Source organism: Diadema setosum, chromosome 7 (assembly GCF_964275005.1).
Source record: "Diadema setosum chromosome 7, eeDiaSeto1, whole genome shotgun sequence".
Taxonomy (NCBI): Eukaryota; Metazoa; Echinodermata; class Echinoidea; order Diadematoida; family Diadematidae; genus Diadema; species Diadema setosum.
The window spans coordinates 24,321,480-24,346,348 of NC_092691.1; the positions used below are offsets into that span (position 1 = coordinate 24,321,480).

The 24,869-nt window shown below is 37.3% G+C and overlaps 1 protein-coding gene across 1 annotated transcript in view; it reads left to right on the forward strand.

Annotated features, from left to right (window-relative positions):
* Positions 1-24,869, forward strand: part of LOC140230467 (endophilin-A2-like) — a 59,111-nt gene that overhangs the window by 33,779 nt on the left and 463 nt on the right. Inside the window, exons 5-9 of the mRNA XM_072310622.1 lie at positions 562-695; positions 5,449-5,515; positions 13,515-13,615; positions 15,315-15,418; positions 21,001-21,140. Of these exons, the coding sequence (XP_072166723.1) occupies positions 562-695; positions 5,449-5,515; positions 13,515-13,615; positions 15,315-15,418; positions 21,001-21,140 (546 nt within the window). The remainder of the gene's footprint in view (positions 1-561; positions 696-5,448; positions 5,516-13,514; positions 13,616-15,314; positions 15,419-21,000; positions 21,141-24,869) is intronic.

The following is a 24,869-nucleotide window of genomic DNA, read 5'->3' on the forward strand; positions in this document are numbered from 1 at the left end:
CTAGTAACACACAAATATTTTTTAGAAAAACTGAATTCCGTACAATAATGCTCTCATCTACAAAGTTTTATAAGCATGCAAAGTTCTGTGAAATTAGCCTTGTGCGAAAATGTGATTTAAAGTGCGAAAGTTTCCTCCTTCACAGTATGAATGGCTTAGATTAAAAAAAAAAAAAAAAAAAAAAACAACTGCTGAGTTGAGGAAATGGAAGACAAGTTGAAAATGTATGATGGATTAATAGTTTCCTTCTTGCTGTTCCTGTTTCGCTATCTGTTCATGCTTCTCCAACCCACATTGCTATTTTTTCTGCATTTTAAATGCTGTCCTCTCTTCTCTGCCTTTTCTCTTCCCCCCCCCCCTTTACCTATATGTCTGTCTGTTTCTCTGTCTCTGTCTCTATCTGTCTGTCTGTCTGACTGTCTCTGTTTTCCATTCATATGGTCTTCTTTCTTTACCTTCCCACCTGTCTGTCTTCCTGTCTGTTTTGTTGTCTGTTTGTCCTTTCTCTTTCTCTCTGTTCTCTACCCCTCCCCCCTTCCCCCTCCACATCGTGCTGTACAGGTAATGCTCTGTTGGAAGCTGGAGAGGCTTACAAGCAGCTAGCCGACATCAAAGACAATCTGGATTTCAATGTGAAGCAGAACTTCTTGGACCCCCTCGAGCACCTGAAGCAGAAAGAACTGAAGGAGATCGCGGTAAGAGCTGCCTGGCTGAGCAGACAGCCGCAAGGAGGGTTGGGGGTTTGTAGAGAATGGCAATAGTGTCATGCTGATCAATGAAAGGGTTCTGTTCAGCTCAGCTTGGTGTCACCCTATGAGTGTGCATCATCTTTGACAAAGTTGGCGCTAAAGAAATTGCCCATATTTTTCTAGTTTGTGCTAGTGACAAAATCAGTGTCGATTTTGCGAGTTTAATTTGATGTGGGCCATTGTTCTTGCAACAATCCGAGTGGATATATAATCAAGGCAGGTTTATCGATAATATACAATGACTGGAGCTCTCACCCCCCCTTGCTGTGTGTGCAAGGGGTAGGTATTAAGAAACATCAGCATTTCTTCATATCAAGGAATGCAATTATCATTAACATCTTCAAAGACTGAGTAACGTTAGCCTTTTATGATGCAGTCTGAGCAATATTATTATGATTACATATGACACAGCAATTAAAGCAATTATGATTACAGAGCATTTCAGGGGCTATTATCAGTCATATGAAATGTACATATTTCCTCCCACCCCTCCCCCTTCACATACACGCCTTAAAGGTAGGGAATCCCATTTGCATGCCTTAAATGAAGAGTTGTAGAAACACAGTGGTATGTTGAAGAGAGTATCATTTTAGAAACTCCCATAAAGTATTGAAAGTGGAAGGTAACATTTAGTACATTTTTATTGACCGTTAGATTTTGAATTGATTTTTTTTTTTTGGGCTCACCATAAATTCCAGTATATTACTAGGCTACCTTTGCAGACCCATGCACTGCATGTGTGTCCATCATGTATATTTTGTGAATAAAGTTCATCAAAACTTACAAACATTTCTATATACATTCTTGCCACACACTCTATATGTTATTACATCAGCTCTTATACTTTTAGATTTGTGTTTATAGATAAAAAAATACAGAAGACTGCAACAAAAAGGCTTAAGTGTGGCTGACACACAGAACTACTGAGTGGTTGAGTTTTGTGCATTATTCAAATTGTAGATAACTGTTGACTTCCAAATTTCTAAAGCAGTGGCCTAAACAAGTCCACTGAGGTTCATATTTAATGTTTTGCTGCATTTTAGGAGTTCTGTAAAAGGTATCCCCTACCTTTAAAGCATACATACATATACACACCTACACTCTGACATCAAAGCAGAAACTCCACTCTGAGATATTCCCCAGCAGTAAGTAAACAAAAAGGGCCTGATTAACATTAGATGCATTTGCTTATGACATCAGAGAAATGGGTGGGTGACTGTGTGTAGTTTGCTGTAAAGCAGATGTGTACTGTACAAAGTAACCAGAGTTTCTATGTTCTTCTGGTATTCTGATAGTGTAATGCACATAAATGCATTCAGTTTGCATGGATTACTGGATGTTCTATGTGAGGAACAATGGGCATCATTGTTAAGTCCTTGTAGTCAAGAAAGGGATTGCTTTGTAAATTTATCTGCATATTCACATATTGGGACCTGTTTTGTAGAACAGTGACAGCAGTCAGAAGTAGCCTCGGTAGAGTTAAGTTAGGAAACAATCTGCATTGAGGATGTCTGGTGTTTCTATGGTAGGTAGGACGTGAGGTGCAATTTGCCATTTCTGAACTGAGTAATTATTTCAAGCCTCATGCTGAAAGGGGACCTTGTATGAAGATGCACACAGTGTTCAATGAGCACAAAATGTGTATTTGCATTTCTAGGCAGTTAGGAATCTAGAGAACATGTGATCAGCTGAGTATCAACATGGCTGTATAAGTAATCATTCTAAAAGACTTTTGTAAGATTTTGTTAGTTTTGATTTGATTAGATTTTCAGTATTAATCAGCTTTATCTCACATGAGATGTTAATAAAGGTATCAAGCAAGCAGTATAAAATGCGAAATGAGTAGATTAACATGAGCCAGCCATCCTACAATACATAATCAGCTGTACATATCTGCTGCGTCTTTCTCTGTATAATTGCCTTGTTTTTCGTGGGGGGGGGGGGGGGGGGGGGGGAGGTGAAATACTGATTTTGTTATGTGTAATGCATGTGGTAATTTCAGCAGAACATCCATTTTAAATCAAATTTATGCTCATAGTGTAGAATAGAAGGTACTTCTCATTTATCCTACCAGCAGAATAAAATTGGGAAAAGGTCAGTTACACTTAGCAATGCCGTGGTGTACAGGTTTGAGTGTATCTCAACAGGAAAGACAACACTGTGTGGGAACTTGTCACAGTTGTTGTTGTTTGATAGCTGTGAAGTATTAACTTTAACATGCATGCAATGTACCAAAAGGCCTTGAAATTGCATTACCCTTGCACTCTATACACACAAGTATATAAAGCCACAGCATCTTTGCCCCCTTCTTTTTTCCATCTACATAAAGAAAATCCTCACTTGAATTTGGTAATGAAGGGGATTATGTAAAGCTCTTTCAAACTGTATGCCTGCTATTCGTAAGTCTTCAAAAAGGAAGAGATTAAAGTGTGTGCTTGGCTATGGTGGCAAGTGAACAGCGGATTAGGGCTTCCTTTGTCCATGTAGGGTGAAAAAGGAGGAGCTAGATTCTTTGTGTGTTTGGAGTGCTAATTGGACACAGAAATCCCCATAGCTTTGTACGCACTGTCCAAAGTTGGAGGGGCAGGAAGGGTTAACAGAATTTAGTTTTCCTAGGAGGTTTTTTCAAGCTTGTTCAACTGTTACCACTTCAAGACTTTTGTCAACACAATGTTTATGCAACATTTAACACTCTTCAGTTTTGTAACTATTCCTCCTTCCTTACAAAGAGCTACAAAAGATAGTGAATGAAGGTCTTCACAGTTACTTAGATACCTGGTTATCCATTTGGTCCCAACTTCAGGCATAAGAGGAACATATGTATTGCTGCATGACATGCTACAGTTTTGAAAATGCGAAGTTATATATTTCAGGGGAATGACTGATATTAATTGAAATCGTTAGGCATTTATCATGAAAACTTGAATGACCTGTCCTGCAATATTGAACTGATTATTCAGAACTTTTAAGAAAAGAAAAGAAAAATCTTTGCAGCATGTGACCACAATGAAATGTCCCAAAAAATATGTGCATGGCTTCAATCATGGGTTCAAAAATGAAGTTCGTGGAATGAAACTGATTCTCTCCTTACAATCTTCCTTACACCCTGTATTACTCACACACCAATTTTAAGAGCTGTTCCATGGGCAGTGCACATGTAATCAAATATCAAAACATCAAGTGTCTTTTGTTCATAACTCCATGTCCATTTCCTTTTTTTTTTTTTTTGATTCATTTATGGAAGCAGTTTCAGAAAAACTTCAGTGATATATTAGTTGATAATTGCTATGACTATCATCATATACCAGAAATTCAGGGATTTGCATCTTTACCAGAGCATAGTGATTGGATCCATTTTGGACAATAGTTATGAACAAATATTTTGTGACCTGTGCTGAAGAAATTTAGCAAACATCCCTGAATTGATATCATATCCCCATTAACAACATTTCAATAAACAAAGGCAATGGAGTGGACCAACATATAACATAACTAAAGTTGTAATCATTCTTATTCTTTTTCACTGTAAGAATTTGCTGTTGTCAAAAAAGATTATGTTCATAACTGTAGGACACTACTAATGGTTATTTTAAAGAAACAGATTACTCTTTTGCATCAAAACTTACAAGAAACTAGTTAAGACTAAAGAAATAATGACTTAAGATCAAATTAATTTTACAAGATTAATTTTAAGATAAATGTTTTAATTTTATGAAGTTGTCATTTTGTTCATAACTGTTGGACGCATAAGATTCAGTGGTGTCCAGGTTATGAACATAAGGAAGAGATGAAAGGAAGTACAACAATATCTAGTATACAACACATAAAATCATTAGTAGTTTGTGTTTTTATACTGAAAAAGACAGAATAGTTCAGAATTGTTAAGAAATAGCTACATAACTTTGACATTGATATTGAATAAAAACTGAATCTTACGTTCATAACTCTTTTGCTCATAACCATGTCCACCTTCGTAATTGATGAAAAATTTAAAAAAAAAGATGTAAAATGCTTATGTGAAGTAATATTTTCTTATATTTTTATGAAAGCAATCCCTGGTGATACAAAAGTTTAGAAAATGATTTTCCATTACTTCAGAATAGGGCTGTATTATGTTCATAACTGTGGACACTAAAAATTCAAGTGATGTTCAAGTTGCAAGTGATAGTATATTTTTAATATCAGAGTAATGGGGAATAAAAAAACCTTTTTAATTGTTGGACTGTTACTCTGATCTCTTTTGAATGCTATATTACAAATTTCCTTCTCCATAAAGCGCCATGAACATCTTTTTAATGGGCAGTTGCAATTAGAATAGTATTCACTAGTATCATCACAATATAGGCAGTCAAGGGGAATCTTGTTCAGCGAGCTGCTTCGGAACACTGAAATATGTTATATCGTTGTTGTTTTGTAAGTATCTTGTATCAGAGATAAAAACAAGAATGTAAAAGGAAGGGTATGTGCAATATTACCTCATTCTATTGGTATCTTGCTATATCTGACCTAGTTGATGTTAATAACAAGGTTTCACTATACCTGTAATTGAATATCATCAATTGAGCTGCAAGGGTGTTCACACACATTTGTATTAAAAGTTTGTTCAGATTTAGCACCACTTGCATTCTCATATGCAGAAGGTGCAAGTGATAGGAACGTAATCTTGATGTTCTATTTCTTCTCTGGTCTTTGGTCACAGCAACACCGCAAGAAGATGCAAGGACGCAGATTAGACTACGATTGCAAGAAGAGGAAAGTGCAGAAAGGTACGAAGAGGTCTTGCAGTTATCAGATGAATTGCTGTCATTCCGTAGAATCTTCTTTATCAAGGATGTCCAGTTGTCAAAACTGAGACAGTCAGTAAACAATCGTTTTGCATAGCAGTCATTACCAAGCATAAGACCTAGACTCCATAAGTATCTATCAGTCGGTCATTACAGTAGTGCCATTTCTCAGCAACCAAAGAGTTTGATTGCGAAACGGCTTAAGTGCCCTTTTAAACATTTTAAAGAAGGTCAATCATCACATAGACCGAAATGAATCCTTTCCATTGTTATCTCTTGTAATAAAAGTTGTGATAAAACAAAAATCACATGAATATTTATTTTTTTACTATTTTGTTTGATTTTAAACAGCTTTAATTCCAAATATCTCAAATTTACAAGAATTTGGTTAATGTTTGCAATCAAACTCTTCAAATGTTTGTTACTGTTCTTAAACATGTAAAATGCCCACATTAGTAATATGTATGTGTCACTTCTATCATTTCATGGACTTTGATGTTATTAAGGACTATTTCTCATGTAGTATTCTGTTCGATTTTGTCTCTGTCTTTCGGTTCTTTCCATTCTCTGAGATGATGGACACTAAAATCCTCGAGAATAAAATGAACACTGACAGGAAGCATTATGCAAGATAAATTTTAATAGATTTCTGTACATACATCTTCTTAGGAAAGCTGAAAAGCTTCATGAAAAAAGAGAAAAGCAAAGGAAAGGAAAATGTGTGACATACTTTCCCATAACATTTTTGAAAGAAAGGAATTATGAATAAAGTTTATCTTTTGTCAGTCCTAGTATCCGCCATTGATGCAGGGAATAGAAATTTAGTCTGTTTTCAAGCTGGAAGTTCCTCAAGAGAATTTGCATGTTGGGGTTTAGATAAAAGGGATGGAATTGAATTGAGAGCACTGTGAAGCAGTCAAGCAAATCAAGCTGTAGTCCTTTTGCGTCCTGATGTAGGGATATGTTTGCATCGTTTGAATATATTGCATCAGTAATAGTTGCACTGCAAGTACATTGCTTTTTGATAGCTTTTTCCTCTCAACAAGGAACAAAAGAGTGCTAGTGTTTTTGATAGTCAGAAATGTAAAATCACTGTAGTCTGTTCCATGTATTCTATAATGAGCAGTTTGTGGAATTTGAGAAGGTAACTGATACATCTCCTCAGCCATGATGAGGAAAATTTATCTCAGTGGATTTTGCTATTATAGTTTGGCCGTGAATCATTAGTGACGGTCGTTATGACAACACCTCAAATGATATAGTGCATATTACGTTCATTCTCTTCCTCCATCCGATATTTATTTTAAAAGTGTGCTCATTTTTCTCAGAGAATTTTCGCCCAGTTCAGACTAGTTGTGAAAGAAAAACCTTGCATGGATACCTTTTACCTTCATGGCTATTACAGCAGTGACACAGAAGGCTGAGAATATTTATGGACCAAGGATTCAAGCATACTTTAGATAATTTTGATGTATTCTGTGGTATTTAGTCTTTTCCCACACATAGACTATTTCATAGTGCACTCTACAGTAGTGGGCATTAAAGTAGGTCTCCCAAAAATCAAGTAAGTGTTGATTCTTTTTTTTTTTTGGGGGGGGGGGTAGGAAGGAGTTTGGAAATTGTTATCACTTGATCTTGAAAATTGATATCCCTTTACAAAGAGCTCTCTAAATAAATTTGTCATACTAATTTTGCCTACATTTTCCAGAATGAGCGTTTTGGTTTCATAAGCTTGTGCTGTACTCATTCTTATCTTGGTGTAAAATCTCAAGTACAGCTGACTAAGTGCAAGGGGATAGTCATGTACATTAATTGCGTGCCTGATTCTACTATTGAGGTATCTGTTGCACGGCAATCTTCAGTTGGGATGTCCCATAAAGTGAGAGTATTGGTCATCACGTCTTGAGTGCACAGAAATATCCCTCTTCCCTTTCCCGAAAGGGGATGGCTAGTAACTGATCAGTGGAAATCAGTGGGAATGCTGGGGGATGATTGTTCCAATCCTTGTGGCATTCATTTAAGAGTACATTATTTATCTATTGTGTGAAAATTATTTGCTTCAGAATGGTCTCATATTCAAGTAATGTGCAGTTTAATGTTAACGGGCCATTAACGATCGCCCCATCACTGTACAGGCATGCTAACCTGGAAACATTAAACTGCACATTACTTGAATATGAGACCATTCTGAAGCAAATAATTTTCACACAACAATAGATATATAATGTAATCTTAAATGAATCCCACAAGGACTAGAACAATCATCCCCCAGTATTCCCACTGATTCCCACTGATCAGTTACTTACCATCCCCTTTTAACTAGAGATACTTAATGAACAATTCATTACACATGCCAATTCAGTTTAATTTCCTAATCATTGCTGTTGGAAACTGATTGAGAGTTGCATTGGATTATGTTGATTTTTTTTTTTTTTTTTTGACAGTTGAGCATCTATATAGATTGAATCTTTTACATGTGATTCTCATTGATTAAGTACTGTTTTCACCTTGCAAATGCATGTGAATTTCTGTACTTATATGATTGTTGATAACAGTTCAGCTGTGTTTCTCTTTCCACCTTTCCCTAAACTCTGTTTGTCGCCCTCTATTGACATCTCAGGAGGTAACTTGTCACATGAGTGTTACTCAATGTGCTTTTCCCCTTTTATCGTTGTTCTAACTGTTTTAACACTTGCATGTTCGCTACCTGTATACCTGCATGAAACTGATCCGATCTAATTTATTGTCTCTCACTTCTTTTCGCCTGGCAATAAATGGAGCTCATGCACAATGGGTTGGATACTATCAGTTATATACTGTAGGCTTGCTATTTTCTAGTTTTATAGCTTTTCCTGCTTACAATGTCAGCTGTTCATATCTGCACCAAGCCAAAGTTAAAAGTCATACACTGCTCTATGATGTTTATATAAATATCTATTTTGGGGCTAGAACTGTAACAACTTTAATCAAGGCAGTCTACAGTAAATTGAATTATAAGAGGGAAGTTTTACATCTTAGGAATACTTACTCTTGGCAAAAGAAAAAGGCTGTACCAATTCTAAACTTGTATGATTAATTGAATATTCATTTAAATATAATTTCTGGACAAGTGAGTAGAGTTTGGTGACCTATAAGACAAATGTTGTGTCATTATCATCAAAGCATTCTTGTGGAAGCACTGAATTTTCTGAATAAGGAAATGCTGCGGAAAAAAAAAAAGGTGGGGTGCCAGATTTAACCGTAAGTCAAGTTGGTGTGTGGTTAGACTTTTTGCAATGATTTGCATTTTACAACATGTTTCATACATGATGCTTAGATTATGATTTGCATGAAAGTGTGGGAATGCTTCAAATTCTTACCGTGTAAGTAGAGGTGAAGGATTGCCATTCGGTAATTGCATCAGTAGCGGTGAAGGCTGTCATGATCACTCCTTAAGTTATTTCTCCTTTTTTTTTTTTCTTTCACTTTTCCCAACCTCCACTCTGTCATTCTCTCTTTCTCCTTATCAACTTTTTTAGCAGCTGTAATATATTATGATATGATGAGTATGATTGGTTGCACATAACAAAACCTCTCCAGCTTTCACACATATGGCCATGGAAAGTAGGATGTAGGCGAATACATTGTCTATAAATGTCATCACGGGGACCAGTTCCTGTCCTACTTCATGTCTGAGCCTATTGAGGGTGCCTTGGGCAATATGCATTCAGGTTGTTTGTCTGTCTGCCTGTCTGCCCCAGTCATTGCAATTCAAGAAAAGCTGTTCAAATGACTCACATTGTACCGGGCCCCCCCCCCCCCCAAAAAAAAATGTTACATGAAGTATAGATGGATTAAATTTGGGGCCAAATCCTGCAAGGTCAATGGTCATATTGTTTCAGTTATAATCATGTTGAAAAAAAAATAGTAACTGCATTTTGGAATATTTAGTGATATTTAATGTGGTTAAAGGTATATAAATAGATAGCCAATAGCCAATTATTTTCATCTACCAGATGTTGTGAAAGGCTAAAGGTCATTATTTTTTTTTAGTCAATATTTGGGTAGGAGTATCCAGTGGTAATATTGTTTGGTGGACAGGGTAAAAATTAACGTATTAATACACACCCTGTCACTGTTTGCATCAAAGGTCACAATGAAAGCTCGAGATTAAAGGTCACTGTACTTTGCTCATTTCCAGTCATTACTGAAGAAAGGGTAATATGAGCAGGCACCGTAATATTTGCATGAACATGATAATGGTTCATGGTCAGAGATCACTATGCTCTGGTTATACAATTTTTTTCCAGCCATTACTTCAGCTAGGAATGTCCAGTGGTAATGCTCTCTAATACAATGCTGCACCCTGGCACTAGTCTCATGGTCCATGACCAGTAAAGATATTACTGTCGGACCAGTAACTTTTTCCAGGAATGGATCAGTAAAACATGGAAAAAACTGAGTACTTACTGGTCCGACAGGCAGGTTGGACCAGTAGAAAAATTGGGTTAGTGTTCAGTCCTCTGAAGGATGACAATGAATTATCAATTAGTTGCCTGAAACTGCAGATGTGGAAGATCAAAGGGCAATGTTAAAGGTCACCAAAAGTAACCTTAAAGGGGATGGCTAGTAACTGATCAGTGGAAATCGGTGGGAATGCTGGGGGATGATTGTTCCAATTCTTGTGGGATTCATTTAAGAGTACATTATATATCTATTGTTCTATGAAAATCATTTGCTTCAGAATGGTCTCATATTCAAGTAATGTGCAGTCTAATGTTTTCAGGTTAGCATGCCTGTACAGTGACGGGGCATTAAACTGCACATTACTTGAATATAAAGGGGATGGCTAGTAACTGATCAGTGGGAATGCTGAGGGATGATTGTTCCAATCCTTGTGGGATTCATTTAAGTGTACATTATATATCTATTGTTGTGTGAAAATTATTTGCTTCAGAATGGTCTCATATTCAAGTAATGTGCAGTTTAATCGCCCCGTCACTGTACAGGCATGCTAACCTGGAAACATTAAACTGCACATTACTTGAATATGAGACCATTCTGAAGCAAATAATTTTCACACAACAATAGATATATAATGTACTCTTAAATGAATCCCACAAGGATTGGAACAATCATTCCCAGCATTCACACTGATTCCCACTGATCAGTTACTAGCCATCCCCTTTAAGAGATGTGAGATTAAATGAATGCAAATGAACATACCAGTCCATCATCGATGTGATGCAGCTGTAAAAAATAGCACAAACTGAATATACATTTTTCCATCTTATTTGGATCAGGCGCTATAATCTTTCCCTCTTAACATTACTTTAATGACATGGGAGGATAAAACCCAAGCGTGCCATTATTTTACATCGCAGCAATGAAGTACGAAACACGTGCTATGCAAATTATTTCACCGGCAAGTTGTTCATGGAAGCAAGGCTAAACCTTTGCACATCAATTACTTGTAGTATCTACGCCTGAAGTATCTCTCTATATGGACTAGCACATATGTTGGCTTTAGTGGACAACTAACTGTAGTAGACATTTGGGGATGGCTAACATGATGTGGTGTAAGTATGTGATAGCAACGTGGGCAAATTACTACAAACTGTACATATGCAGATTAGCTTTTTAAGAGACACATTCACAAATAAAGGCGGGTAGCAAAGACTTGCTTGGTGAAATATTTATTGACATGCATAGCAGTCACAGAAAACCTTAAATACATCGTCGCTGGGGTGACAAGACCTCGTATCTCAAAAATGTCAAAAAATTTTTTTTAGATTAATGGTCAAATAATGGGTCAAGTGATGTCTTGGCCAAATCCTAACTGTCTTACTCCAAAAATGAAGCCACCATGACATGTCAAAGAGAAGGCTTTCCCATTCACTATAGTGCTTTGGCCGCCATGTTTTTTCGCTCTCCTGAACATTTGACGATTTTGAGATACGAGGTTTTGTCACCCCAGCGACGATATAGTAATAAACAATTTTTATAGAGTGCAATTTACATGTAAATCTATAAGCCCTTTGTAGAGATTTAAAAAAAAAATACATGTGTAATATGCTCATGTAGTTCACAAAAAGTTCAGCTTACATAATCCCTTGCGTGTTCTAGTTTACATACCAGATATTCTGTACATTGCATGCTGACTTTGTGATGTCATGATTTTGATTTTGTTTATGCTTCAGCTTTCAGTGATTTGCTAAACAAGAAAAAAAAAAGTGAAGGCTAATAATTATCATGATTTCATGATTGTTGTGTATCATTGTGTGGTAGTATCCATGTTTGAGTTACTGGGCATTTTTGTTGTTTGTTTGTTGCAAGTAATAGTTTATTCTACTGGATGGCAAAATATTGCAGAGCCTTGCTGTATTTGTGATAAAACATTGTATAGTGTGCCTGAGATACTTAGTCTGTGTATTGCAAAGTTTAAAGCTGTATATTGTACACATTAATGTATGATTATGTTTGATGGTACTGATGATTAGTTGTCAGTGTATCGCATCAACTTAATTCATGTAACATTAATCGTTTTCCATGCAATTAATATCTATGTACTCTACTTTTTGTTTTAATCATTTCAAATTGCAGCTTGACCCCAGAGACATGTTACATATTAGACCATGTGATTTGCCAACAACTTAAGAATTGTGTAGTCATCTTTATATTTCTAGGAAATCCTCGCCTCCCCATATCCATCCATTGTTTCAACAGTGCTGAAAATACTAAATCATTCATGGAATGTTTATGTTAATGTCAGGGACATTCTTTGTTCATGCACTCATAACTGTAATTGTTCTATCAATATGGTGATTACCTTCAACATAGGCATGAAACAAGGGTACTCATTGGCATTGTGTCAACCTCTCATAAGTCATTTTGCAAGATGTGACAGTGAGTCAGGTTTGCCACTAGATTCTCTTAATTTGCATATGAGCTGCTACTACCTTTTGTTGCTGTCTGATGTGGATACACAGTTCAGCTTGATTCCAGTTTCACATGGCTAGAGATCAGATACTGTGCACAGTGTTTGTTTGTTTTGTTTTGTTTTGTTTTGTTTTGTTTTGTTTTGTTGTTGTTGTTGTTGTTTTTTTTTTTTGGGGGGGGGCTCAATTTATGCAAACCTTTTCATATGAACAAATATGGGAGCAAATTTGGTCAATTCTTCCTCCCCCCCCCCCCATCAAAACAAATTCACATTTCAGTGGGCTATAAAATAAATACTTATGGAACAGGCACATTCTGAACTAATTGCATAATGCAATCATATTACCGTATACGCCAAATATTTCGCGAGGTTTTAATTTTCAAGAATTTCACGAGTCGGGTGCTATTTGCGAAAATAAAGACACGCGAAAGTATCGACTCTAATCCCGATGTGAATGTGACGTATGCATGTACATTTCTCCATTCAGTACAGGACTCCACGATCGCAAATTTAACCACTCACAAAATCGTCGGGAATTCCCAATTCGCAAAAATGTAGACTCGCGAAATATATGGCGTATACAGTATTTGGTGCATCCCTTCTTGACAATGGTGTACAGTCACAGTCTGGTGTTTCCTGTCAGCCTTGCTCTCCTGCACAATGTTACTTGAAATCACATTGCCACACACTTTAGTGACATCCCTTTTATACACAGAATACATACATTGGGACCATTTACGCCTGTGTTGGCAGTGGCAGGATCGCCTCACCTCTGTGGCACAATACTGCCGTCTCTAACATTGCCGAACATGCATGTAACTGAGTTGTGAATCCACTTTATTCATCCTTATATTCTTGATCCAATTCATTTAAATGAATGTTATTGCAATTTTGCATAGACAAATGGAGCTGTAGAATGCCAAAAATTCTTTGTATCATATTTTTCACGACATGAACTTTCATTTGCCAAGTAATTCACTCTGCGTAACATATTTCATCATCTCTTTATTTCTTTTTATGTGTTTGTGTGTGTGTTTGTTTGTCGTATGTGTATGTGAACAGGTTCTACGATACCAGAAGAGGAGATCAGAATGGCAGAGGAGAAATTCGAGGAGTCCAGAGACATCGTAGAAAGCGGCATGCGCAACTTGCTGGAGAGTGACGTGAGTGGATTGTCGTTGGCTGGACCCGCCGAGCCTGAGAAATGTGACATATCACTTTGACAAGTTTGAGGCTAGGCTAGATCCTAGATAATAAAACTACATTGTGGTCTCGTATGGTGGGTTGGGGGGGGGGGGGGGGGTAAGGGAGAAGGATGAAGACTCTGGTGTTTTAATGGCTATTCAGACAAAAACAAAGATTTGTGTTATAGATGTTAAGTGTTGTTTTTTTTTAATAGTTGCCTTTTATTTTTGTTTGCTTTCTCGACCAATGATATCCAACTCATTTCATTCTCATTATCTTGGTCATGCATGATCGATCGATATGCTTAGAGAAGCACTTTCAGTTTACTTATTCATTTTTTATACTGCTGGAGTACCCACTTGAAGTGATTTTTACGATATCTTTGTTATTGAAGAGAACAGCTCTCTGTCAGCAGTTTTGAAAGAAGATCTAGACATCAGTTTATGAAAGAGGAGATAGGAGAGTGGATAATAAAATTCATAAAGGGCTAGAGGAAGGGAAAGAATTCTGCAGTTGTTCATGACTTGTCACTTCACTGTGTGCTTTGAAACTGTGTCATATCAGTGGAGTATTGGTACAGAGATGTGTTAGTCTACTCATAACTCTGATTGCTTTCATAGGGCAGTATTGCTGGATGGGGATAACACTCGTCTTCAGTGATGTTTCTCGTTTGGTTTTCGTATAGGATACAAAAGACTCGACAGACTGTCCACAACATTAATCATGACTTGGTGTCCTGTTGTGGAATGATAAAATATGCATTATTATAGGCACTTTATGGTGGAATATACCCATAGAACACTTGTTCATACTGGAAGAATGTATTCATTACAGTGAAGCATATGTGTATAGCTGCCATGCAAGCAATCAGCATATTTCATTTATCAAGTGAAGTGACATTTCCAACAAATTATGATGTCACCGTAAAGGGAATGAAGAAGACCTGAAAGATTAATTTGCGAGTGCCACGACAGCTAGCAGTAGATTGAAAGTGAAAGTAAACTGAAACTTCACCAACAAGTCAAGGGAGTGCATGCTTTAAGGGATGGTGTAGTTTTGGTTGAGATGGGGATCCAGATTGTAGCTTTTTGCGAGATAATTAGAACCACTTTTATGAAATATTAAAGAGCATGCACTTCTAAAAGGAATTAAAAGTTTATTTGACAAAAATCGGCTTTGAAATGGCCGAGATGTCCAAAAACAAAGCAAAACAAAGTGGTCCTAATAAAAGGCGGCTCCCATCTTTTATCAGGACTTTTTTAGAGGGTAATTACCCCCCCCCCCCCCCCCCCCCAGCTAAATACTGGTTAGTGGTAAGGCAGGGCTCAACACTAATGGGGCCCGGTGGCCCAGGGCCACCAAAAACGCACGTCGGGCCACCAAAATTTCAGAAATGAAGAATTTGGTGGCCTGATCGGGCCATCAAAAAAGGTCAGATGTTTGCCTTTGGGCCACCAAAAATAAGTTAGTGTGGAGCCCTGGGTAAGGTAAGAGTAAAGATTAGGGTTAGGGTTAGATTCAGGTATAGAAGTTTGGGTTAGGGCTAGGATTAGGATTAGGATTAGGGCCAGGGGAAGCGTCCGGGATAATTGCCCTAGCCCAGGATATTTTTGTGATATAGTGAAAGAACACTCGCCCTGGTATCTGTTTCTTGTGTGTTTCACGTGTTGCATGCAGGTGGAACAAGTGAGACAACTCCAGGCCCTGGTAGATGCCCAGATCGAGTTCCACCAACAAGCCCAGGAGATCCTCAGTCAGCTGACATCCGCCTTAGGAGACAGGTTGGTTACCATGGCAACCCCCATGTACCAGGTTACTTGTGATAATTTCAGTAGCGCAGCACTGGGCAATCAGCTGTGAGCATCTTAGCCACGGCCATGGGTAGCTGTAGCCGTTGACCATGGTTTCATCCTATTTCAAGTTCTTCGAAGCCTTCTACAAAGGAAGCCCCCAGATTTTACCTTCCTTAAATTGTTTTTTTTTTTCTGAGTTTTACTTGAGTTGCGGGGAAAAAAAAACAAACAGTCCCATGATAGTGCAAGAGGATAAATGTCCATTATCGTTTTCTGTAGGATGTAGGAAAATCTTTATTCTGCGCTGCTTTGCTGACTGGAAGAAGCATAGTCATTATTGCCCTTTAAAAAAAAAAAGTAAAGCAAAACAATATTAAGAGTCTGATGGGTTTCATACACTGGCAAATTGTAGCAGCTGAATGACCCAATTCATTTGTTCTGGGAATTATATAGAGTTTGCACATTGTGATCTGATGAGGGAACTTGAGTTTAAATGATATGTACATCATGCAGTCTTTATGATTTACTTTCGATATCAGCCTCACACATGTATACATTGCACAAACATTTATAAGCTGTGTAACATGTATTTGCTTAGAACAGAAACCTCAGTAACAAATGTATCAAAATCTTGTTTTCTGCCATGTTAAAAAAAAAAAAAAATGTGGCTTATATATTTTGCAGTCTGTACATGAAATTATCAATCAGATATCTTCACTTAACCACACCTCTGTCTTAATAACGGTAACTTAGCAGTTTAATTGATACAAAGCAAGCCTGATCAAATAAATGTTGAAAGTGGACATTTCAATTTTCCTCAGTGTTAAAAAAAAAGGCAATTCAAGACTCTTTTGTAATCGAAACTAACTCATGTTGGTCATTTGACTTTGTATTGACCATTGACAAGCATCCTACTTGATGTCGTGTTAAGTAGTTTCCAATCATGATTGTCATCATTTTGGAAACTTACAATAACATGAAGATTTTTTTTTTTTGGGGGGGGGGGGGGTTAAGATGAAAGTAGTAAGGAAGGGCCTGTAAAAGCAGGCATTTTGTACCATTCCATAACTTCAAACTACTGTAAAAGTGGAAATTTTTGCACATTTCGCGCAACCCGAAACTAGCGCGAAAATAAAAGCAAAAAATTAGTCGCGCGAAAATATCCACTTTTACAGTAAGTTATCCCAAAAGTGGTTCTGGTATTCTATTGCAACCCCTTAAGTATATCATACTCTTGCCCTTTCTGGACACCTGTGGTTCCAAATTGTTTCCTGCTCAGATAAGTTACTAATACCTGCTTGCGGTCTAGGAAATACACGCAATAATACTTTGCAGGATTGGTAATTGTATCATAAAACACATGTTTTACTTGTCAGCAAGCATTAAGCTCTATCATCTGAAAGAACTTAGCACAAAATGTTGCACAATGCTATTGTTTGTTAACAGTGTGATGTGCACTCAATTACAATCCAATACAAGTGCATATAATTGCAGTGTCTCTGAGATTGTGTGGATAGTCTGTCACAACTACAGAGAATGTTCTTTGTTTGGATTCGATGCAAACCTGAAATAATGACTTGCAAATGAAAACAGACTCTTTTTAAAGGTTATCTGACTGACACTGATATGTATGTTTACCAACATGCAAAGAGAATGGAAATTTCAGATAGTGTTTCAGACAGAGGTTTTGATTTTTGTGTATGTCTTTTTATTGCATAGTGTGCATCATGCAATGCATTGTATGCATACATCAGGAATAGAGAGTAATTAATAAAGTAAGCACACGAAGGACAGTTAGGTGTAGGAGAGCAGACTTCCCAATCATTCTGAATTTGGATCAAAGAATCTGAATTTTGACCATTCCTAGCTCTTGTTTCAATAGGAACTTCCTATTTTTCTTGATAATTTTACTACACGCTCCTATGGGAACTGCTCTTTCCTACTTATGAGCCGAATCATCCCTATTTTTCAGTCCGAAAGGTTTGGAAGTCTGGAAGAGGCAGGTTGAATGAGAAACATTTTTTTTCAAACAAACAACCAGGAAAAGCAGACCGATGTGATGTGTGTATCCTGCTGGTTAGCATGAATTGTGAATGGATTGATAGAAATATGTCAGACAGGAAAATGTAGAAAAATCGGGGCATGGCATAGCAGAGCATGTTGCTACAGTGATGTCGTGTATTTGGGCAGTCCACATCTGACATTCGTGCATGCAGTCTCCACTCTGACAAGGATATATTTCACAAAAACATATTTTCTTATCGTTATGATTGGAAAAGCCCCACCCCCCCCCCCCCGCAACAACAACAACAACAACAAATAAACAAAGTTTTGTGAGATCTGTAGTCACAATGATTATAGAGATAAACTCAATAATTTGAGTTGATCAGTGGATGTAATTTTTCCAGTGGTGTCTCAGTGGATGGGTGTGGACATCAATTTGGTTTTCGCTCTGGAAGACTGTAATTGAATAATGGTATACAATAGAGCGCATGATTAGATATCTGCAGGGAATTGATTAGTGAAAACAGGAGCATGCAAAGATAGCTATCCCTTTTTTCCCCCTGCATTCCTTTCTTTTCAGAAGTTCAACAAAATATAAGCATTGTCTTTATGTTTTCATTCTTACATAAAGAAAACAGTAGGCTCTTGATGCCATTCATGAGTTTAAAAAAAAGAAACACCTCCCCTTATTTATGAAACCCAACTGTGAACATCATGGCATCTTGGCGAGACTTGAACTGGGAGCTTTATTATTGGGAGTGTGCCTTTTTTACACTAATGCAGCTTAATACTTCTTGTATTGGCATGTATCCTCAACTTCAGCTGTGTAATGTGCCTTTGATTTTAATTGTGTCTGGCGGAAAGGTTATCCTTTCATCTACTGTGCATAGATTTACAATGCCTTTCATCTTTCATTGGCTCATATTTCATAAGTTGTTCTTTGTTGTTGTTTTGAATAGTAATACATGAGGGTGTAATATAAATACCTCAGTGGGTTAACATGACAGGTTGTAAACTGTGCGCCAGTGAATAGCAAGAGCAGATAGACTGGATCTCCATGATTTGCATGTGAGATGCTGATCTTAGGTGATGTTGAGGCTGTTTTAGTATCGATCATCCAAGATCCTCTCCGCCAACCACACAAATCCATGCGGAAAGCATCATAAATGCCAGAGGGCATGTCATTGGCCTCAAAGACGGTTTGTCGGCAGTCTTGTCCCAAGGATTTTTTTTTTTTTCTTTTTGGCATGTGTGTTGCTTGTTTTGAGAGGCATGCTCTTTGTCAGTGTTGCATGGTGGAAGACTCACAAGATGAAATCCGGCTGAGGAGAGTGCTGTTTGTTGATAAACTTCCTGTTTACAGAGTGTTCAATGCGGGCAGAGGAGATTTCATTTATTTCAACATGTGAGTTGTTTCTACTCTCGCACTTCTCGCCCCCCTCCCCACCCCCTCCTCTCTGCAACCTCCTTCACAGCATGGGGAGATCGTTGGAAACCCGCCTCCGCTGCATGACGCATTCTCTGCATTTTGTCCCCCATCAACACATACGACCCGTTTTCTCATAAGCTATGTAAAATCATTTTTACGAAAATCTTGTTATTTGATCCTACATTCAGCGAGTGCCAAGTTTCCAACTCTCACCAATTGTTAAATTCCCGTGCCTTTGTGCAGCGGGATCCATCATACGCATGGCTTACTTTTCCTTTCTGTAATTCTGTATTGAAAAGCCCTTCTTCCTCGTTTGGAAGAAGGAAGTAAATGAGTATGTCCAATGTGGTCAAGACTGAATATGGCATTCCATACATGAGTTGACTAACTTACTCATTTCTTAGAGTTTACACCATGACTGCAGTTTTTCCTTTTTCTTTCTTTATTCCAATGGTATTTGTTAAGTGAGAGAAAGATTCCAAGTATCTGTGCATCACATTTTTTTTTTAAATAATACAAGGCTGTTCCTCTCGTAGTGACAGCTTTGGTTTTATGTGCCTGCATTACTTTATCCCCCCCCCCCCCTTTTTTCAGCAAAAACGGACAAAGAATTGTTACCTTGTATTGCAGCATATTGTCATTTCTGCTGTAGATTTGAATGTTCCCCATCCTGCCAGCATTATGTACTATATTTTGCTCTTTCACAAGTTTGAAATATGGAGGAATGAAAGGATTTGGGGGGAATTTCTCTCCACAGATCCAGTTTTCCCAATTCCATTAAGTTTTGTATGCACACCCACCTGACCCCCAACCCCTGTGCAAAACCCTCTCACTCCATAGTATTAAAGCAAGGGGGAAGTTGGAATGTGGTGTAATGCATTTGACAGTGAAGGGAATGGTAAAGAGAAATATGCATTGTTTTTCTTTTCCACACTGAATAGAGTTGCAACTCTCCTGCCCAGTTAAAGCTAAAGCGCCATCTTGTGTCTGATTTATGATGCAACTATCAATGGTGAAAGTAGCAGTCTCCTTGACTGAAGTATATTATGTTTATCAAGTGAAAAAACTAGTAGGCTGAGGGATTTCTATGATATGTTGTAAAATCTAATAGAAGAAATGCTTGCCATGTGTGGCAGAATATAAATGGCCAGGGATGTGCAAGTAAGTATAATAGTTGTAAATAATAGTGTTTTCACAAACCCTTTTAGTTTGCCATCTTCTGGTTATAAAACACAAAGTGTGCTGTGTTATTATTTACTTTCAATAATCTGCTACTATTTTGCACATTGATATTGGCAATACAGTCTATACACTTTGCTTTTTTTGACCGAGCTTATGATCTCATCATAAATTTGAGATACACTGTTATTGTCACTAAGTAGGTGATTGTGTCGAGTAAATCAGGGTTTCCTAGAAATTTTCAACCATTTTGTTGAGCGATGCCTTTTTGTTTTGATTACTAATTGAAGGGGATTTAGGTGGAAAGAATATGAAATCAAAATGTTTGCTCTCATTTACACATGTGTTGAATACAAACTTGTATTTAATGACACTTCTGATACTCACATCATTAAAGAATTACAACTCAGAACTGAGGGCTTCATCAACTGAAAGATAATGATCTGGTTTTTGGTGCCATTCTTGACTTTTCATACCACCATTGTGTTGTGGATTATGTAGAATGATAGTCACTTGTAGGAAGTTAATATCATTCAACTGAATGGTAATATTACAGTACAGCTTTTTTGTTTGTTTGTTTTCCTTTTTATGTTGTTTTTGAAAGAGAGTTCAAAAACTCCCAAGTCTTGCTATGCAGATCCATGATATTTATGTTTCAGAGTCGACTAGTGGTACATTTTTTTTTTGAGTAGTACACCCTGATACATCTATAGTACATCTTCATAGCAAGATTCTTGAGTCATTGGATTGGGGGGGGGGGGGGAGGAAGAGAAAAAACTGCATTTGACTGTAATATCAACATTGAGTTTAGTTGTGAGGAGTATTGCATGATTTATCGTGGATAGTGCTGTACTAAGCTTGCAGATAACATTGGTGTCAATCTCATATTTACAAGACTTTTATATATATTATCATATTTTTTGTTTCTCTGTCTCCACCTGTGACCTCTACCTGACAGGGTGATGGAGGGGGAGAACAGACCACGAAGTGAGTTCAAACCGCGGAAGAGTGTGAACACCACCCTGTCCAGTAACTCCCATAACTCAGATGACAGCGACAATGACAGTGGGGTCAGGCAGATCTCCTACCAGCCCTCTGGTGAGTTGAGTTGTGATATGACAAGTGTTCACACTTGTGGGCACATCCATGTTTCATCAGCCATATTAGAAATTTGATCCCGTTTATTATTACACTAGGGCAGACCACCATACACGGCAAATCTCCCAAGCATTTTTAGACAAATTGTTGTTAAGTGCATGTCAAGAGGACACTGATTATTCAAATTCATGAAATTCTTCCGTCGAAAGCTTGGTGGTCTAGTGGAGATGACGCCTGTCCGGTGATCAGGAGGTCGTTTGTTCGAATCCCGCTCGAGTATGTACGCCCATGATTTTTTATCATGGCTACTACTAAAACACTGATCAATTCAGTGCTTAATTACGTTGATGCAGGGCAATTTGTCAATCAGTTGCAAGGACACTGATTGTTCTCAGGCTTTGAACATCTGTACTATGGGAGTCACTTCTATACATCAGGGAAGATCTTTAGGGTACATTCTTGGTGAGGAATCAAATTGTCTGTGATCTGAGCAGTGACTAGACAAAGTTAAAAAATGTTGTAAAAAGATATAGCATTGGGTCTGTTCGTAGCTTCATATCAAGTCTTGCTCATTTCACTGCACTTTATTTACTGTGCTGAAAATTTAAGAGTGATGTTATGCATTTGTAAAAGAATGGGTATGATGGGGAGGTTTTAGCTGTGTGTGGATATGTTTGCCCAATACTGTTTGTATATTGTGATATTCTTAATTTTATACTGTACAAGTGTGGAGCTGAGCAAGAGTGAAAGCATATCGCAGAAGGAACTGAATGAAAGAAAGTCTGTGCCATGTGTATCTTTGTCTAAGCTGGGCAATATATACAACGTGTATGAACAATACTTCTCCCTTTACCATTGTCATCTTACTGTAAAGCAAATTTTTTTTTTTTTTTTACGGCATAAAATTTTGCAAATTTCCTCTGGTATTAACTGCATATAGTATGGATAAGAACTTTCATGTGCCTTTTAATTTTGTGAATTTTTGCTCTTGTGAAATTTGCAAAATCAAAGTGCATATATTATAAACATTCCTTGTTTGACTGTGTTCATGGAGACTAATACAAATATGAGTTTCACCGGTATTATTTGTTTCCTTTTAATAGTCAGAGTGCGTCTGTGACAAAAGAAGTTCATGTATTAAGAAAGTGACCCATGTTTCTGATGACATTTTTATGTTTATGTTCTCCTCATGTGAGCAGGAAAAAAATATAGGTCAAAAAGAGGCGAGTTGAATCAAGCTTTTTCCCTTGAAGTCTCTTTGAACTAACACGTCATCCTCTTTTTCTCTCAACGTGTAATGAAAGTCTGTGTTTCGTGAGACATCACTTATTATCGTAACACAACATCTCACTCCTCCCTGTGTGCCACTCTGGGGGGGGGGGTTGACCTGTTTTTGCTGTGCATTGTGGGTGTGCTCCTCATCTTTGTTAGGGAATGTATTGGCGGCCTTGTGCCATCCGAGTGTGGCAGTTTCACGAACTGTCATTTTCATTATCGTCAGCTCAGTAACAGGAAATCTATTGTTCTGCCTATTTCTGTAATACTACAAACTCATTAATACTACCAGTGTGGTTCAGGGCTGCCTTGCAATTAGAAAGAGAAGTACATTGTGATTCTTCCTTCTTCTTTGTCTTTTCTTTTCTTTTTTTTTTTAATCAATGAGTGGCCTTCAAATGCAGCTCTTCCGGTACAATTTGTATCAGTGCCTGCTGGTCAGAGTTTCATAATTAGTAAACCTATTTAAAAGAAGTTTTGACATACCACACAAGTTAACTGTAACAACCACTAACCATTTGTGTGTGTATAACGTGCTGTGCGCAACGAAGGCAATCTTTAGGCCGATGTCAGTAAATTCTTTGTCCTTTTTCTGTCTTGTTCTAAATGTATTTGCCCAGTATTTCAGGGAAATGCAAATCTGATTGTACCTCTTTCAATGGCATCTCTTATGCATTACTTTTGACTCAAAAAGAAACTGTTAATGGTATGATTGAGGATAACAGGAGATATTTACTCTTACCAGTCGGTATAATGGTAAAATATCTGGATCATATGTGCATAAATAGAATGTGGAAGAATGTATGGAAATGCTTACATTTTAATGTAAAACTTTATTACTGTACACCCATAACAAAATGGTTAGTGATTGCAAAGCACCAAACTACCTTTCTCCTTGATGCATACAGTGTGGGTTACTTCCATCATAGTGTTTGATATTTCCGCCCCAAGCCTTGGATAATGGCAAGAAAATGGTAAATAGGGTGGGGGTGGAAATGCTTTAGTATTGTGTACTGCAGGTGCCACTAGGAATGTCCGAAGTTTGATGTATGCCTTGTACCCTAAGGCAGATACTTTGGCAAGGCACGCATTTTTTTTTTTAAAACCACTTTCACATGAATGTATAGATCCAAGTTCCATGTTTTTTCAATCTTGTAAATATTTTGATTGATTGAGATGATGTACATTGAACACATGAATTATATGATATTTGCTGTAAGGAGGTTCTTTTCCAACAAAACGTCTCTCTTCCTCTCAAAAAGAAAAAGGGAAAAGAAAAAGGTGTAGATTTAAAATCTGTAGTTAATACTCAGGCATCATCATCTTTAATACTCTCCCCCATGATATCAAGTGAAGTTTGACATTCTGGCTTCTTTGTAAACCAGGCTGCCAGAGTATGGCATTAATCAATGGATTTGTTTGGGCAACTAGATTACTAATAATGTGAAACCACTGCAGCATGTGTTTTTGGCTGTCAGTGTTATCTGATTGGAAAATTTAAGTGTTTCAAGTGATATCGATGAACTGCACCAGTAAGCAAGAGACAAACAAAATTTGCCAAGTAATGGGAAAGTGTAGAGAGTGGTTTGTCTGTAAGTCAGTTGAAGTGATTTCAAGAAGAAATCCTGAAATTAGCCGGTCACCAGACTGTGGTAAAATTTCATATTGGATTTATGAAAATATTACAATATTAGTGACATATTTTGGAGACATTATGAATAGTTTGAATGAGAAATGGTCTGTACGATGAGATGCTCAGTGAAAAATCATGTCAGCCAGCTGCAAGACCTAACAGTTGTCTTAACTTTGTTAAGTTCTGTTAGATTTTGTGCAAATTTTTAACCAATTGGTTGCTATGTAATAGCAGCAATCATGAAAAACAGATTTTTCTAAAGATACTGGTAAGATAGATGTATGGCCCTGTGTGCAGTAATGTTTGATGTGTTCTTATAATATGCTTAACTCTGTAGTTGATTTATAATATTAGAAATCTGATCTGATAACAATCCTAGGGATAACAGACTCTCCAAATCCACCTCCTTCTGTCCCACTTCTGTTAACTCTATTAGATGAAAATATCTTACAAACTTGAAATATCAGAATGTACACATAACAAAGTAACTTTCTTTCTCCCTGTACTTACTATAGTGATTTTCTATGTGCCTCATCTGCATGCACTTGAATTATAGCATAGAGTTTTAATCAACGGGTACTCTCCTGTAAATGCAGATAAGATCAAGTATGCCACGTTGAGAAAGGAAAGGTGGTTAGGGCTAAAGAAGAACTGAAACAAAATTTTCTTCTCAGTGCTCACATGAAAAACCTTAACCAAAGAAAATAGAATATAAAATGGAAATGATTATAAGTGATGCCATGGATTGTTCAATACTTTTGTTTTGATGAATTTTCTCTATCATGGTTCCATATGTCAGTACAATTTTGCCCTGAGTAAGC